Genomic DNA, 17,873 nt, shown 5'->3' with positions numbered 1-17,873 from the left:
CGAGAAGGTGATGTTGTTGGGCTCGAGCGTCTGGTCGAAGAGCTTCTGGGCCTTAACCCGGCCACGTACATGTTGAGCAGCCAGCGTGGTGTGGAGCACGACGTCGCATGGAGCTGGCGGGCTTCTGGGAGAGCTCGGCGGCGCAGCGGTGGAAGAAAAGCTCCACCGCCTCGCGGACGAGGCCCGGGGGCCGCTGGAGCGCCGCCAGGATGACCTTGATTGGGAGGCGCCTGGTGACGATTCTTGGTTGACGATTCTGGGGAGTCCTGCGCTGCCATAGCAGATGCTCGGCTCCCACGACGAGAACTCGTGCCCCAGGTACCTAAATTATCCTCCATCTTTGAAACTCTTTCTCGCTTATAGACCAAAAGAAAACCAAATAGCTTGCAGCGCGTCCAGACTCTTTATCGATCCTTCACTCTGAGAAACCCTCACCATCGCTTCTTTACGCGCCATCGCTCCGGTGATTCATGCAAATGCCCCATGTCAAGTTCCTCCAGGGTTTTATTTCAAAGCGCCGTGATTCCCGCCAGGAATTCGCAAGGGGCCAGCTCCAGAAATGATGCCTCCCAAGCGCAAGCCCGGTCGGCCTCCAAGGCAGTTCCAGAATGGTCAGTCGCGATCTATGCCTCCATCAAGCGCAAGCCACTATTTAAGCTGGTTGACTTAAAGGTTTACTAAATCTCTCTGATTTTCTTTTCTTGCTTTATCACGATAGTTTCTTCTATTGGATGACTGCTGGCGCGAGGCATTGTGCACTGCGATAGCACTGGTGTTCAGCGTGGTCTCCAGCTTTGGATCAATCTCTCCTCCAGGGTGGACCGCCGCCAGGATGTCCTTGATTGGGAGGCGCCTCGTGAGCATCTAGACTGGGGACTCCTGCGCTGCCATAGCCGATGCTCGGCAAATTCATGGCTGCCCAAGAACTCGTGCCCCAGGTTACCTAAATTATCCTCCAACGCCACTCCAGTTCCACACCCAGGAAGAACCTGTTCTGCATCGAGTGAAAGGTGCCACTCAGCCAAGAATGCAGAGACGATCATGGAACTTGCAACCACATGAACACTTTGCAGATCTTAGTCGCAGGCCGCCTTTTGGCAATCAAGGTATGCGATGCGAAACGGGTCATCGATACATAGGGGTTGGAGACATTTAGAATCAACAGAAACCCGATCTTGTATCTCCGTGCAACCAAACTCAGTAGCCGCCACTGCAGGAGGGTCCTGCACAAAGCTCGCTTTACTGTAAACTCCAGTGCCAAGGAGAGCTTGAGCATCTGCAGCAGCCCCAAGTCGATCAGACTCAGGACGAGAACATTTCGTCACCGTTTGCTCAGCCTCGCAAGGTGGCCCGAATTGCACGAATGCAACCGAATGATAGAGAAGATTTTAAGATTTTAATGCATCAGCGGGAGTTAGGCAAATGCATTTACTTAATTGTAACCTATGTTTAGCTTAAATATTACAACCAAACACAGGTCATTATTTCTTAGATTTCTAGTATTATTATATAGTGGTGGATGGTGATATTGATAAAAAAATGTCAAAATTGAATATGATCTATGCTTAGAAATTTATATTATAGGTAGCGGCAATAAACATGAAAATAGATTATGTGATTTAATGTGATCAAAACTAATTATTCTATATAAACTTATAAAGTTCTACGTGTGTAATGAAAATATATTTGGTAGAGGAAAGGTATACCTCCCAAAAGAGAAGGTATAACTAGGCAAGATATATGCATTTAAAACACATCTACTTCAATTGTTTAAAGACGCATGCTCACCATCTTGCAATTTAGCATTTAGGGTTCCCACCTAAACTCCTCATGGTTCACCCCCTGCTCATTCCATGCCATCATATGCATCATCCCCGCTCATTCTTTGCCACATTATCCTTGCTAGGGTTTTTGATTTCTCTTGCCTGGATTAGGTTGCTGAGCACCATGAGCAAGCCTTTGCTAAGGTATACTGGTCCACATAACTAGTAGTGGATTAGCTTTGGAGGTATCTTAATTTTCTTAATTGCTTCTCAGCGTTTAGGGTTTAAGGTTTAAGCTCCAAGATGCCAACGTGGCATCCAAAAGTAAGGGTTTGCCACGTGGTATGTTTTGAGTACATAAAGTGTGCCACATGGGCTGCATATTGTAGAAAATGTATGCCACGTGGCATGCCACCTCATCTAAACTATCTGTCTGAATCCTTCTAAAAGGTATAGCCCACGGCACAAGCCCTAAACCTAAACAATATCTGTGCTAAATATGTGAACATTAAGTTTTTTATATTGGGATATTAAGTTAGAACTTAAAGTTTTTTATCCGTTTGTTTTTTAGATGCTAAAATATAAGAAAGACAAAAGCTATATGGGCATTTAGTTGCATAATTTGGACATTTAGTTTCATATTTAGTTGCATATTTACTTATAATTGTTTTATGGCCAGGGACTGCCAGAAAAAAATTAAATTCACTAGGACAGAATAAAAAAGGGGACAACAATCAATTTTTTTCTATTGCCATGGCAATTATCTACATTTATCATGTCAAGATCTATTCAATGAAAATAAGATAATTATATGTCTAGTAAGGGAGTGTCTTGCCAAGAAGAAATCATGCTATAATGCAACCAACAAACTCTCCTTGGCACTAGACTGGCATGGAAATACAAGATTGATGATAAATGTGATGTATCGATGAGCCACTTCACATTGCACACTTTGAGTGTGGAAAAGTGGCCTAGGACAGAGATCTGCAAAGTGTTTGTGTGGTTGCAAGTCCCTTGATCATCTCTGCATTCTTGGCTGAATGGCACCTTGCACTCAATGCAGAACAACACCTAGGGATGTTCTTGATGTCCAACAAAGCCTGAAACCATGACGGCTGATGCATTGCTATTGTTTTCTAGCTCTATTTGCAAAACATGAAGCTTTACCATTTAGATTTTGATTCGGAGGAGAAAAACCTTCCAGAGAAGATATTGCTAGAATTAATTGAAAAACTCAATAAGAACGAATAGAAAGAAAAGAAAATCTGGCTTACCTGGAGAAATCTTGGATCTTCATTTATTCATAAACTGTTTACACACTTTGCACTCTTGATCTTTGGTGCCCCTGCTTAAAGACAATTATATTTTCAATATTGAAGAAAAGGCTTGTCAACTTTTCTAATGAGGATCTGACATGGCGGCTGACGCCTATGACTAGGACATTGAGCCATTTGTGGGACCCAAATTTGTGGGACCAGGGAAGCTTCCCTCTGGATGGAAGGTATGCCGCAATCGCATTTGTGGATTCAAGATTATCTGACGGCGTACCTGGCAACCAAATCTCATCACCGTGAATTTGATTGTGGCGAGCGAGCGATGCCACCAACGAGGCTGCCGCCGCGGTGGAGAATAGGAGAGCACCAGCCCTCAAGATGGAGAATCAGAAACGCTGAAGGATCTTTCTCGGTTGTACCGTAGTTTTCTTCAAGGTTCCGGCTGCCAGGCTATGTTCCGGAGAATTCTTTTAGTATGGGCTTTGATCCATCTGTAGTTGAGCTACTGGCAAGGTGATGCATTTCCTTTTCTCTCTATGGTGTTTTTATTGTGTTTTGCTAGCAATGCATGAACTGCTGGTACGTCGATGTTGTGTAGCTATCATGTTCGCTGCGAAGTTTGGTCTTGGTTACATAACGAGCTTTGACTTAAGAAGTTGCCGTTGATCTTACTTAACTTGAGCCATAAGTTCAATGACAGCTGTCCTGCTTGAAACTACTCAGTATCGAGTTCTTAAGCCATCTTACCCTGATCTTGAAGCTCATTGTTCAGGAAAAACCTGAAGATCATGAATAGGAAAATGCTTTCTCTTGCTCTCTTGTTCTTCCAGGTGCTCAGCCTTGCATGCCAGTTAGTGTGGTCCCAAAGATGTGAAAAAATGAGGATCATGGTACCGGCCTACTTCGATCCTTCTTCAAATTCCCAGGCATGGTCTTCTCTCAATTCTGCTGCCACCACGCTACCAAACCGGATCGTAGCAATCGCAAATCCGTCCAATGGTCCAGGCTCTGCAGCTCAATCAAGCTACCAGAATGTTATTACGGCCCTCCAGCGCCAAACAGGCCTGGTTATCGGCTATGTCTCGACTAATTACAGCAACAGAGCTTCCAATTTGGTCCAAGACGACGTCGATACGTGGTACCGCTTCTATCCAACTATCAATGGAATTTTCTTCGACGAAGTTGCCAACACAGACGGGAAGCAGCCTTACTATCAAAGCCTCTACAACTACGTGAAGTCCAAGAATTCGAGCTCTCTAGTGGTTAATAATCCCGGAGCTCCAACCCTGGAGACATACCTCTTCTATAATGGTTCTCGGGTAGCCGATGTGATTTGTATTTTTGAGAGCGGTGTTGGTGGGCTGTCTATGACTCAGAGTTCCTGGACGAGCAAGTATTCGAGGTATAACTTTTATGCCCTGTTCTACAATGTCACGGATGTGAATGTGTCAAGCTTTGACTATGGAGATGTTATTGATCGTGCTTACCAGCAGAATGTGGGCTGGGTTTATGTGACCAATGATAGTCTTCCAAATCCGTGGGACACCATAGCCAGCTACTTCTCTGGAGAGGTGGACTATATTAAAAATGATAATCAGTGCTAAGTAACAGAATTACTCACATAAATAATAACAATCAATCTGATGGTCGCCTTTGGAGGAGTTTGCCCCATGGCCAGCTTCTAGCTATGCAAGTAGAGAATATCTTGCTTCTCATCCTCTTCGGCGTCATGCAGCCTTTTCTTTGTATCAGGTATGTAGACGTATTGTTTCATCACTTCTCTGGTAGATCTAGTTACAGGTGCCAGGAATAGCTTACGATTAGCTCGTTCATCTTGCCATTGATCTCGATCCAGCTCCTGCTGCCGGGCTTCTTTATTCCCCGGTCACGCTGATATCAACTTGTGGACCTTGGCGGCCATGTTCCACTTCCCAGCGTCGCTGTAAGGTCCACGAAGCCGCCATGGCTGCAAGCGTAGAGGACGTGCGTGAAGGTGACGCTGTCGGGCTTGTAGCCGTCCTGTTCGATGCTCCATGCCAAAGTGGCCGTTTCTAGCGTAGGCCGAGAAGGTGATGTTGTTGGGCTCGAGCGTCTGGTCGAAGAGCTTCTGGGCCTTAACCCGGCCACGTACATGTTGAGCAGCGTGGTGTGGAGCACGACGTCGCATGGAGCTGGCGGGCTTCTGGGAGAGCTCGGCGGAAGAAAAGCTCCACCGCCTCGCGGACGAGGCCCGGGGGCCGCTGGAGCGCCGCCACGATGACCTTGATTGGGAGGCGCCTGGTGACGATTCTTGGTTGACGATTCTGGGGAGTCCTGCGCTGCCATAGCAGATGCTCGGCTCCCACGACGAGAACTCGTGCCCCAGGTACCTAAATTATCCTCCATCTTTGGAACTCTTTCTCGCTTATAGACCAAAAGAAAACCAAATAGCTTGCAGCGCGTCCAGACTCTTTATCGATCCTTCACTCTGAGAAACCCTCACCATCGCTTCTTTACGCGCCATCGCTCCGGTGATTCATGCAAATGAAGTTCCTCCAGGGTTTTATTTCAAAGCGCCGTGATTCCCGCCAGGAATTCGCAAGGGGCCAGCTCCAGAAATGATGCCTCCCAAGCGCAAGCCCGGTCGGCCTCCAAGGCAGTTCCAGAATGGTCAGTCGCGATCTATGCCTCCATCAAGCGCAAGCCCGCCCAGCTACAGGCACTATTTAAGCTGGTTGACTTAAAGGTTTGCTAAATCTCTCTGATTTTCTTTTCTTGCTTTATCACGATAGTTTCTTCTATTGGATGACTGCTGGCGCGAGGCATTGTGCACTGCGATAGCACTGGTGTACAGCGTGGTCTCCAGCTTTGGATCAATCTCTCCTCCAGGGTGGACCGCCGCCAGGATGTCCTTGATTGGGAGGCGCCTCGTGAGCATCTAGTCTGGGGACTCCTCGCGCTGCCATAGCCGATGCTCGGCAAATTCATGGCTGCCCAAGAAGTCGTGCCCCAGGTTACCTAAATTATCCTCCAACGCCACTCCAGTTCCACACCCAGGAAGAACCTGTTCTGCATCGAGTGAAAGGTGCCACTCAGCCAAGAATGCAGAGACGATCATGGAACTTGCAACCACATGAACACTTTGCAGATCTTAGTCGCAGGCCGCCTTTTGGCAATCAAGGTATGCGATGCGAAACGGGTCATCGATACATAGGGGTTGGAGACATTTAGAATCAACAGAAACCCGATCTTGTATCTCCGTGCAACCAAACTCAGTAGCCGCCACTGCAGGAGGGTCCTGCACAAAGCTCGCTTTACTGTAAACTCCAGTGCCAAGGAGAGCTTGAGCATCTGCAGCAGCCCCAAGTCGATCAGGCTCAGGACGAGAACATTTCGTCACCGTTTGCTCAGCCTCGCAAGGTGGCCCGAATTGCACGAATGCAACCGAATGATAGAGAAGATTTTAAGATTTTAATGCATCAGCGGGAGTTAGGCAAATGCATTTACTTAATTGTAACCTATGTTTAGCTTAAATGTTACAACCAAACTAAATCGGCACAGGTCATTATTTCTTAGATTTCTAGTATTATTATATAGTGGTGGATGGTGATATTCATAAAAATTTGTCAAAATTGAATATGATCTATGCTTAGAAATTTATATTATAGGTAGCGGCAATAAACATGAAAATAGATTATGTGATTTAATGTGATCTAAACTAATTATTCTATATAAACTTATAAAGTTTTACGTGTGTAATGAAAATATATTTGGCAAGCAATATGTGATTGCAGGTATTAGAGGAAAGGTATACCTCCCAAAAGAGAAGATATAACTAGGCAAGATATATGCATTTAAAACACATCTACTTCAATTGTTTAAAGACGCATGCTCACCATCTTGCAATTTAGCATTTAGGGTTCCCACCTAAACTCCTCATGGTTCACCCCCTGCTCATTCCATGCCATCATATGCATCATCCCGAGCTTAAACCTTAAACCCTAAACGCTGAGAAGCAATTAAGAAAATTAAGATACCTCCAAAGCTAATCCACTACTAGCCAGTATACCTTAGCAAAGGCTTGCTCATGGTGCTCAGCAACCTAATCCAGGCAAGAGAAATCAAAAACCCTAGCAAGGATAATGTGGCAACGTGGCATCCAAAGGTAAGGGTTTGCCACGTGGCATGTTTTGAGTACATAAAGTGTGCCACATGGGCTGCATATTGTAGAAAATGTATGCCACGTGGCATGCCACCTCATCTAAACTATCTGTCTGAATCCTTCTAAAAGGTATAGCCCACGGCACAGCCCTAAACCTAAAATCAATATCTGTGCTAAATATGTGAACATTAAGATTTTTATATTGGGATATTAAGTTAGAACTTAAAGTTTTTTATCCGTTTGTTTTTTAGATGCTAAAATAACTTTAGATTCTTCATAAGTTAGTTGCATATTATATTTACATAATTTGGACATTTAGTTTCATATTTAGTTGCATATTTACTTATAATTGTTTTATGGCCAGGGACTGCCAGAAAAAAATTAAATTCACTAGGACAGAATAAAAAAGGGGACAACAATCAATTTTTTTCTATTGCCATGGCAATTATCTACATTTATCATGTCAAGATCTATTCAATGAAAATAAGATAATTATATGTCTAGTAAGGGAGTGTCTTGCCAAGAAGAAATCATGCTATAATGCAACCAACAAACTCTCCTTGGCACTAGAACTGGCATGGAAATACAAGATTAGGTTATTATTGATGATAAATGTGATGTATCGATGAGCCACTTCACATTGCACACTTTGAGTGTGGAAAAGTGGCCTAGGACAGAGATCTGCAAAGTGTTTGTGTGGTTGCAAGTCCCTTGATCATCTCTGCATTCTTGGCTGAATGGCACCTTGCAGGGATGTTCTTGATGTCCAACAAAGCCTGAAACCATGAAGGCTGATGCATTGCTATTGTTTTCTAGCTCTATTTGCAAAACATGAAGCTTTACCATTTAGATTTTGATTTGGAGGAGAAAAACCTTCCAGAGAAGATATTGCTAGAATTAATTGAAAAACTCAATAAGAACGAATAGAAAGAAAAGAAAATCTGGCTTACCTGGAGAACAAGGGGAAATCTTGGATCTTCATTTATTCATAAACTGTTTACACACTTTGCACTCTTGATTTTTGGTGCCCCTGCTTAAAGACAATTATATTTTCAATATTGAAGAAAAGGCTTGTCAACTTTTCTAATGAGGATCTGACATGGCGGCTGACGCCTATGACTAGGACATTGAGCCATTTGTGGGACCCAAATTTGTGGGACCAGGGAAGCTTCCCTCTGGATGGAAGGTATGCCGCAATCGCATTTGTGGATTCAAGATTATCTGACGGCGTACCTGGCAACCAAATCTCATCACCGTGAATTTGATTGTGGCGAGCGAGCGATGCCACCAACGAGGCTGCCGCCGCGGTGGAGAATAGGAGAGCACCAGCCCTCAAGATGGAGAATCAGAAACGCTGAAGGATCTTTCTCGGTTGTACCGTAGTTTTCTTCAAGGTTCCGGCTGCCAGGCTATGTTCCGGAGAATTCTTTTAGTATGGGCTTTGATCCATCTGTAGTTGAGCTACTGGCAAGGTGATGCATTTCCTTTTCTCTCTATGGTGTTTTTATTGTGTTTTGCTAGCAATGCATGAACTGCTGGTACGTCGAGCTATCATGTTCGCTGCGAAGTTTGGTCTTGCTTACGTAACGAGCTTTGACTTAAGAAGTTGCCGTTGATCTTACTTAACTTGAGCCATAAGTTCAATGACAGCTGTCCTGCTTGAAACTACTCAGTATCGAGTTCTTAAGCCATCTTACCCTGATCTTGAAGCTCATTGTTCAGGAAAAACCTGAAGATCATGAATAGGAAAATGCTTTCTCTTGCTCTCTTGTTCTTCCAGGTGCTCAGCCTTGCATGCCAGTTAGTGTGGTCCCAAAGATGTGAAAAAATGAGGATCATGGTACCAGCCTACTTCGATCCTACTTCAAATTCCCAGGCATGGTCTTCTCTCAATTCTGCTGCCACCACGCTACCAAACCGGATCGTAGCAATCGCAAATCCGTCCAATGGTCCAGGCTCTGCAGCTCAATCAAGCTACCAGAATGTTATTACGGCCCTCCAGCGCCAAACAGGCCTGGTTATCGGCTATGTCTCGACTAATTACAGCAACAGAGCTTCCAATTTGGTCCAAGACGACGTCGATACGTGGTACCGCTTCTATCCAACTATCAATGGAATTTTCTTCGACGAAGTTGCCAACACAGACGGGAAGCAGCCTTACTATCAAAGCCTCTACAACTACGTGAAGTCCAAGAATTCGAGCTCTCTAGTGGTTAATAATCCCGGAGCTCCAACCCTGGAGACATACCTCTTCTATAATGGTTCTCGGGTAGCCGATGTGATTTGTATTTTTGAGAGCGGTGTTGGTGGGCTGTCTATGACTCAGAGTTCCTGGACGAGCAAGTATTCGAGGTATAACTTTTATGCCCTGTTCTACAATGTCACGGATGTGAATGTGTCAAGCTTTGACTATGGAGATGTTATTGATCGTGCGTACCAGCAGAATGTGGGCTGGGTTTATGTGACCAATGATAGTCTTCCAAATCCGTGGGACACCATAGCCAGCTACTTCTCTGGAGAGGTGGACTATATTAAAAATGATAATCAGTGCTAAGTAACAGAATTACTCACATAAATAATAACAATCAATCTGATGGTCGCCTTTGGAGGAGTTTGCCCCATAGCCAGCTTCTAGCTATGGAAGTAGAGAATGTCTTGCTTCTCATCCTCTTCGGCGTCATGCAGCCTTATTCTTTGTATCAGGTATGTAGACGTATTGTTTCATCACTTCTCTGGTAGATCTAGTTACAGGTGCCAGGAATAGCTTACAATTAGCTCGTTCATCTTGCCATTGATCTCGATCCAGCTCCTGCTGCCGGGCTTCTTTATTCCCTGGTCACGGTGATGTCAACTTGTGGACCTTGGCGGCCATGTCCCACTTCCCAGCGTCGCTGTAAGGTCCACGAAGCCGCCATGGCTGCAAGTGTAGAGGACGTGCGTGAAGGTGACACTGTCGGGCTTGTAGCCGTCCTGTTCGATGCTCCATTCCAAAGTGGCCGTAGGTCGAGAAGGTGATGTTGTTGGGCTCGAGCGTCTGGTCGAAGAGCTTCTGGGCCTTAACCTGGCCACGCACATGTTGAGCAGCGTGGTGTGGAGCATACTTGCATCTGAACACAACCGGATTTGAACGGGTATCGAATGTTTAATACCTGTTTAGCTTTAATTCAAAGCGTCGCGGACGAGGCCCGGGGGCCGCTGGAGCGCCGCCAGGATGACCTTGATTGGGAGGCGCCTGGTGGGCATCTGGGTTGACGATTCTGGGGTATAGACCAAAAGAAAACCAAATGACTTGGCGCGCGCATTCTCTAAATTCACGTACTCCAGATTCTCTATCGATCCTTCAATCTAAGAAACCCTCACACTCGCTTCTTTGCCCGCCATCGCTCCGGTGAGTCATGCATAAGCCCGCTTCGGTCAGAAGCATTTCTTGTCAAATTCCTCCACGTTTGTATTTGAAAGCGCCGTGATTCCCGCCAGGAAAGCGGTCTCCCGCTGCTCAAGAAATCTCTCGCAGCGACGATGCCACAGATGGTTTCTCTCGAGGCCACGCCTCCAAAGCGCAGCACGGTCGACGTCGCAAGGGGCCAGCTCCAGAAATGATGCCCTCCCAAGCGCAAGCCCGGTCGGCCTCCAAGGCAGTTCCAGAATGGTCAGTCGCGATCTATGCCTCCATCAAGCGCAAGCCTGCCCAGCTCCAAACTCGTCGACAGGCACTATTTAAGCTGGTTGACTTAAAGGTTTACTAAATCTCTCTGATTTTCTTTTCTTGCTTTATCACGATAGTTTCTTCTATTGGATGACTGCTGGCGCGAGGCATTGTGCACTGCGATAGCACTGGTGTACAGCGTGGTCTCCAGCTTTGGATCAATCTCTCCTCCAGGATGGAGCGCCGCCAGGATGTCCTTGATTGGGAGGCGCCTCGTGAGCATCTAGTCTGGGGACTCCTGCGCTGCCATAGCCGATGCTCGGCAAATTCATGGCTGCCCAAGAGCTCGTGCCCCAGGTTACATAAATTATCCTTCAACGCCACTCCAGTTCCACACCCAGGAAGAACCTGTTCTGCATCGAGTGCAAGGTGCCACTCAGCCAAGAATGCAGAGACGATCATGGAACTTTCAACCACATGAACACTTTGCAGATCTTAGTCGCAGGCCGCCTTTTGGCAATCAAGGTGTGCGATGCGAAACGGGTCATCGATACATAGGGGTTGGAAACATTTAGAATCAACAGAAACCCGATCTTGTATCTCTGCCGCCACTGCAGGAGGGTCCTGCACAAAGCTCGCTTTACTGTAAACTCCAGTGCCAAGGAGAGCTTGAGCATCTGCAGCAGCCCCAAGTCGATCAGGTTCAGGACGAGAACATTTCGTCACCGTTTGCTCAGCCTCGCAAGGTGGCCCGAATTGCACGAATGCAACCGAATGATAGAGAAGATTTTAAGATTTTAATGCATCAGCGGGAGTTAGCCAAATGCATTTACTTAATTGTAACCTATGTTTAGCTTAAATGTTACAATATTTCTTAGATTTCTAGTATTATTATATAGTGGTGGATGGTGATATTCATAAAAAATTTTGTCAAAATTGAATATGATCTATGCTTAGAAATTTATATTATAGGTAGCGGCAATAAACATGAAAATTGATTTAATGTAATTATTCTATATAAACTTTTAAAGTTCTACAAAGTTTATTTGAAAAAAATTTGTGTAATAAAAATATATTAGTCATTTGGTATGGCAAGCAATATGTGATTGCAAGTATTAGGGGAAAGGTATACCTCCCAAAAGGGAAGGTATATCTAAGCAAGATATATGACGATCTTGTGAATGGTCAAAGTGTGAACTAAATGTCCCAAGTAGAATATTCTTTTTAATCAATGCCCCTCATGGTGATGCCATACATCACCCACGCTCATTCCATGCCACCATATGCATCATCCCCGCTCATTCTTTGCCTTGCTAGGGTTTTTGATTTCTCTTGCTTGGTATATTGGTCCACATAACTAGTAGTGGATTAGCTTTGGAGGTATCTTAATTTTCTTAATTGCTTCTCAGGGTTTAGGGTTATTTTTCCAGCAAGATTATTCCCGCCAGGAAAGCGTTCTCTCGCTGCTTATTGGAGGCGTTCTCCAATAAGCGTTCTTATTGGCCACGCCTCCCAAGCGCAGCACGGTCGACCTCGCAAGGGGCCAGCGAAATGATGCCTCCCAAGCGCAAGCCCGGTCGGCCTCCAAGGCAGTTCTAGAATGGTCAGTCGCGATCTATGCCTCCATCAAGCGCAAGCCCGCCCAGCTCCAAACTCAAGCTATTCAAGCTGGTTGACTTAAGGGTTTACTAAATCTCTCTGATTTTCTTTCTTGCTTTATCATGATAGTTTCTTCTATTGGATGGCTGCTGGCATTGTGCACTGCGATAGCACTGGTGTACAGCGTGGTCTCCAGCTTTGGATCAATCTCTCCTCCAGGGTGGACCGCCGCCAGGATGTCCTTGATTGGGAGGCGCCTCGTGAGCATCTAGTCTGGGGACTCCTGCGCTGCCATAGCCGATGCTCGGCAAATTCATGGCTGCCCAAGAAGTCGTGCCCCAGGTTACCTAAATTATCCTCAAACGCCACTCCAGTTCCACACCCAGGAAGAACCTGTTCTGCATCGAGTGCAAGGTGCCACTCAGCCAAGAATGCAGAGACGATCATGGAAGCAACCACATGAACACTTTGCAGATCTTAGTCGCAGGCCATCAAGGTATGCGACGCGAAACGGGTCATCGATACATTGGGGTTGGAAACATTTAGAATCAACAGAAACCCGATCTTGTATCTCCGTGCAACCAGACTCAGTAGTCTGCCGCCACTGCAGGAGGGTCCTGCACAAAGCTCGCTTTACTGTAAACTCCAGTGCCAAGGAGAGCTTGAGCATCTGCAGCAGCCCCAAGTCGATCAGGCTCAGGACGAGAACATTTCGTCACCGTTTGCTCAGCCTCGCAAGGTGGCCCGAATTGCACGAATACAACCGAATGATAGAGACTGTCGTGAGCTCAACGATCATCAAGCCCAAGTGGTCCTTCGGCCTCCCAAGGCGAAGGCTCAGTGCAACAGGAAACGAAAGCCACTGAGGCGAGGAGGATGAACGAAGAAGTATGTGCGTTAGTGCCTTGTCCAGCCTGAGAAGCCTAAAGCTCCTGCTCTTCAAGGATTTAGAAAGCGGGCCAGGAAAGGTATCCCAACAAGATCACCCATGGTTTAAAATTTTCTGGCTTGTCAGGCTGAACGGTTTTAGTAAAAATTGTTTGATGTCTGGTTTCTGGCAATCCGCTGTCTTTGATACTTCGAAGTTCTTGTGGTGATTGTTTGGTGTGTGCAGGAGGAGATTGATCTGGAGCAAAGAAAGACGCAACGAAGTGAAAGAAGGTCTTATTAGCCCCTCAGAGCTGCAGTCCGTCACCTTAATTTCTAGACGAGGCTGGCAGGAAATATAAAGCCACAACAATGTGGCTTGCTGCTTCCGTGACGAAGAAAGGTTCTGAGAGCATTCTCGCCCTGATGCCCAGCCAGAATTTTTTTTCCGCAAGGGTCGGTTTATCAAACATTTAGCAATGAACAGAACAATTCTAAAGAGGAAAAAAAGAAACTAGTATGGATGAATTTAAAGATACCACTTTCAGCGCGTCCATCCTCACTGCGAGATCCTTGCACGCCTACTTGAGCGATTGAAATCTCTTGCGACAAGCACCAAATCTTTTAGTTTCAAACTTAAGTTTATAAAACAATCACACGCAAGAGCACTGAGCAGCCTTCTAAATCCAATCCTAAAGCCTTTGTAGTCCCGGATCCCCTCTATTATTATATCCTCCCGCGTGTTCATGACGAAGGGGCCGTGCTAGTTGAGAGGCTGCCCGGCGATGCAGAGCACGAACCTACAAGGTGTGTCCGAGGACCGAATCGTTCCACACCATGACGACACCGTCACCGTGGCTCACCTCCTGCATGCTTACGTCAAGGTATATAGCGACGAGATGCCCATGGCTATGACTTTGACACTGGTGCCGTCTTTCTACCACTGGTATGCTCTAGTGCTATCGCAGTGCACAATGCCTCGCACCAGCAGTATAAAGCAAGGAAAGAATTCAGAGAGATTTAGCAAACCTTTAAACGAGTTTGGAGCTGGGCGATCGCTGGGGGCTTGCGCTTGGTGGAGGCATATAGATCACGACTGACCATTCTGGAACTGCCACAGCGAGAGAACGCTTTCCTGCCGGGAATCACGGCGCTTTGAATGGAAGTCCCTGGAGGGCTTCTCTAACTTCACAGAATAGTCTTTGTAAGACGCCGCATTTGCATGAATCACTGGAGCTGAATTGCGCAAAGAAGCGATGGTGAAGGTTTCTTATAGTGAAGGATCGAGGGAGAATCTGGAGTACAGGAATTTAGAGAATGCTATTTGACGGCTGATGCATTGCTATCGTTTTGTAGCTCTATTTTCAAAACACGAAGCTTTTCCATTCAGATTTAGATTCTGAGGAGAAAGACCTTCCAGCAAAGAGATTGCTGATGGTGAGAATCAATAGCTGAAAAACTCAATGAGAACCATACTTGCATCCGAACATTCGAACCCAACTGGATTCGAACGGGTATTGAATGTTTAATACCTGTTTAGCTTTTTTTTGAACGGGTATAATGGTTTTCAGTTTTAATATAATTAAAAAATAATTAACTGTTACTAAAAAAAGTTTAACATAATATAATATAGTTTTAATCTAATCTTCATCCTCCGAATCTAGAACATCATCACCACTAGCGCCATCGTCATCAGGTTGTTGAAGAGGTTCTTCAACAACCTCCTGAAGTGCAAGGATCCTTTGCCACTGAGGTTCAAGCTCAAGGTTATCAAGATCATGCTCGATAAGCCTCAAACTCCTGGACTTGATCTTCTGTATGACACACATATTTGTGTGCACAAAAACCAGCTTCTCCAAGTTTTTGAAGAGTAGTCGAGACCTCCTCTTCGTCTGGATCATGCTCCATGAACTCCAGTTTCGCTCGCATGGTGAAGCACAAACTGGCTGACTTAAGATCCGTAAAGCAAGCCTTTGAAGTTCTGGTGTGCCTGAACCAAAGTTGCTCCACCAACTCACCAGGTGTTTTCGGTTCTCCATCTATACAAAAGAATCAGTCTAAAAAGTTGATAAACAAACAATTTATATGCACCTGCTTTGTTGCCTCCGAAGAGAACAAACGGCCAAGTTGTTGATGGAAACTTTGAAACTCGTGCAGCAGCTTGTGTTGAAGTCCTCGATCTCCTTTGCAATACAACTCTAGGTACTCCACAAAATCTTCCTGAGCCTCCTGGTCGAGAGGGAGATGAAGAAAAGCTGGGTTCAAATCAAAAGCAGCTCCATGCAAGATCGAATGCATCTGGAACCAACAAGCTGCTTTCCGACCTCCCTCACCATGATCCTCCATCATGAACCTGTTGATCTCCTCGACCTCTTCCTCGACTAAAATCCCAGTCTCAACAGCCTCTGAAAGCTTCTCATTCATCCGGTCCATAGCCTCGAAAATGAGACCCAAAGTTGCCCCTTCCCAGTCCGCAAGCTTCAAGACCTTGAGGAGCGGTCCAAGCAGCACCAACAAGTGCTGGCACCTAGTCCAGAAAGAGTTCGGAGTCTCTTCTAAGATCCGAGTTCGAATGCGCTGGGCTTTGGCGGTCTTTGTGACGTCCAATCGCCGCCACTCCGGAGCTCACAACCATCTCCTTCAATGCCTCCAAGGTCGTCAGATTCAGGAGCTGAGACATCACTAGAAACATGTAAGCGAACCTTGTGCTTACCGGCTTGATGAGATCCCGATTGCTCAGCTTCCGAAACAAAGCCAGAACACGAGGTTTTTTGGTGATAAAAGTTACCACCTCGTTGCAGCCTTTCACCAATGGTTTTACCCATGACAAGCTCCCGATGTCTTCGAAGAGAAGGTCCAAGACGTGGCACACACACCGGCTGTGGAGAATGTGAGGATACTCAGTTGTCATGAGTTCTCCCATTTGCACACAATTTGATGCATTGTCAGTGATCACCTGAACAACGTTTTCTTCGCCAACTTCTTGAATCACTTTTTTCAGCTCGACCCAAATCCACTCTCCCGTCTTTGTCCTGCCCTCGGAATCTACAGACTTCAAGAAAACCGAACCCTGGACGTTGGAGGCCATGAAGTTGATCACGGATCGGCTACGGTTGTCAGACTAGCCATCGGTGACGATGATAACTCCATATCTTCTCCACCCCTCACGGATTGGTTCAAGTCGAGCATTGACACTATCATAAACCTTCTTCAGCTGTGTACTTCGCAGCTTCTCATATCCCATCATCTGTGCAAGAGCTCCAAGGCCAAAGTCGATAGCAGCTTGAAGCAACTTCCTCAGATTTGGCCTCCGAATGGTGTTGAAAGGGATATTTTCAACATAGAAGAACTTGGCCACGGCATCATCCAAACATTGAACCTTTGCAGACTTCATCATCTTTTGAATGTCACCATCCAGCGCTGGTGCAGCACTTCGTTTAAGACTGCTGCTCCCAGAAAGTGGAACGCTGCCGCTGCTTGCCTCGCCCAGCCCTCCAGTAGCCCCACCACTTGCCCCGCAGCTGGCACCGCCGCTCACCTCACCGACCTCAATCTCGTGAGCTAAGGCAAGTCTCGCTTGGGGACTTGCTGCAATCATGGAGCTCTTCGTGAGCTCCACACGATTAAAAGATGCCCGAGCCTTGTTCACCACTTCCAGTGGCACCTATCCTGTACAAATCTCTACATTCCTTCCTTTCACACCCCCAAGGTGAGCGCGAACTCGTTCAGCTGCGCCGGTGTAAGTATTCAAGCAATACTTACACTTCCATGGACTCACGCCATGGCTTGTCTCGGATATTGGCCTCAGTTTCAGAACATGAGCCCAACTCCAGCATGGCTGCCTTCCTGCCCCCATCCCAGACTTACCTCAGCGCTTCGCTTCTGGATCCTGCGATACAGGAACCCTAATCCTATCGCTTCTGGATCCTGCGATACAGGAACCCTAATCCTAAGTAAAAGAAAGCATATTCTTTAGGATTTTTTAAAAATATTCTTGGTGTTTAAACGCCATATTATATGCCGTATTATACGCGCGTTTTAAACGGCATTTTTTATTAATCGTACCGGTTAGAATGCAAGTATGATGAGAACGAATAGAAAGAGAAAAAATCTGGCTTACCTGGAGAACAAGGGGAAATCTTCGATCTTCTTGACAAAAACGAGTCTGGATTAAGTTGCAGATCACCAAGCTCGACGATGCTCCACCTCAACCCTGAATCGGACACGACCGTGGATGGGAGCGTTGAACGGCATGTCCTCACCGTTTGACAGCGTTGACTATGGGCCACAGAAATTGATTGCCCCGGCATTGTGAGCTTAAGAATGTGAAGATTAGATTTTGATTTATTTGACTTCATATCAACTTTTCTTTTAGCAATAGTTATTACAACACAGTAAATTTTATTAATTCATTTTGATAAAATTAAAAACCTCTTTTATTTAATAATAATAATAATAATAATAATAATAATAATGAAAGCCATTATCCTACTAGGTAAGCTTAATTACGTGGCTGCTGACTGGTATGACTAGGACATTGACGTGTACGGCAATGTAAACGCTCCGCTAAGGACACGGCCCTT

General features: G+C 45.8%; 2 protein-coding genes across 2 annotated transcripts; one reads left to right on the top strand and one right to left on the bottom strand.

The window, feature by feature from the left end:
• Nucleotides 1–7,103: 7,103 nt before the first annotated feature.
• LOC9630682 (spherulin-4) lies at nucleotides 7,104–9,732 on the top strand. The gene is made up of 4 exons (XM_024680742.1): nucleotides 7,104–7,181; nucleotides 8,302–8,364; nucleotides 8,562–8,650; nucleotides 8,901–9,732. Exons 1-4 carry the CDS (start codon nucleotides 7,104–7,106, stop codon nucleotides 9,730–9,732), a joined length of 1,062 nt encoding a protein of 353 aa, XP_024536510.1.
• A 5,198-nt stretch (nucleotides 9,733–14,930) lies between these two features.
• Nucleotides 14,931–16,378, bottom strand: LOC112348352. The gene is made up of 3 exons (XM_024680730.1): nucleotides 16,004–16,378; nucleotides 15,382–15,906; nucleotides 14,931–15,182 (listed from the first exon to the last, which is right to left on the bottom strand). The coding sequence occupies exons 1-3, from the start codon at nucleotides 16,376–16,378 to the stop codon at nucleotides 14,931–14,933; spliced, it is 1,152 nt and encodes a 383-aa protein (XP_024536498.1).
• Between the last annotated feature and the right edge of the window lie 1,495 nt (nucleotides 16,379–17,873).

The sequence above is a fragment of the Selaginella moellendorffii genome, unplaced genomic scaffold (genome assembly GCF_000143415.4).
Source record: "Selaginella moellendorffii unplaced genomic scaffold, v1.0 SELMOscaffold_1, whole genome shotgun sequence".
NCBI classification, from domain to species: domain Eukaryota; kingdom Viridiplantae; phylum Streptophyta; class Lycopodiopsida; order Selaginellales; family Selaginellaceae; genus Selaginella; species Selaginella moellendorffii.
This window is presented reverse-complemented; position numbering and strand designations above follow the sequence as displayed.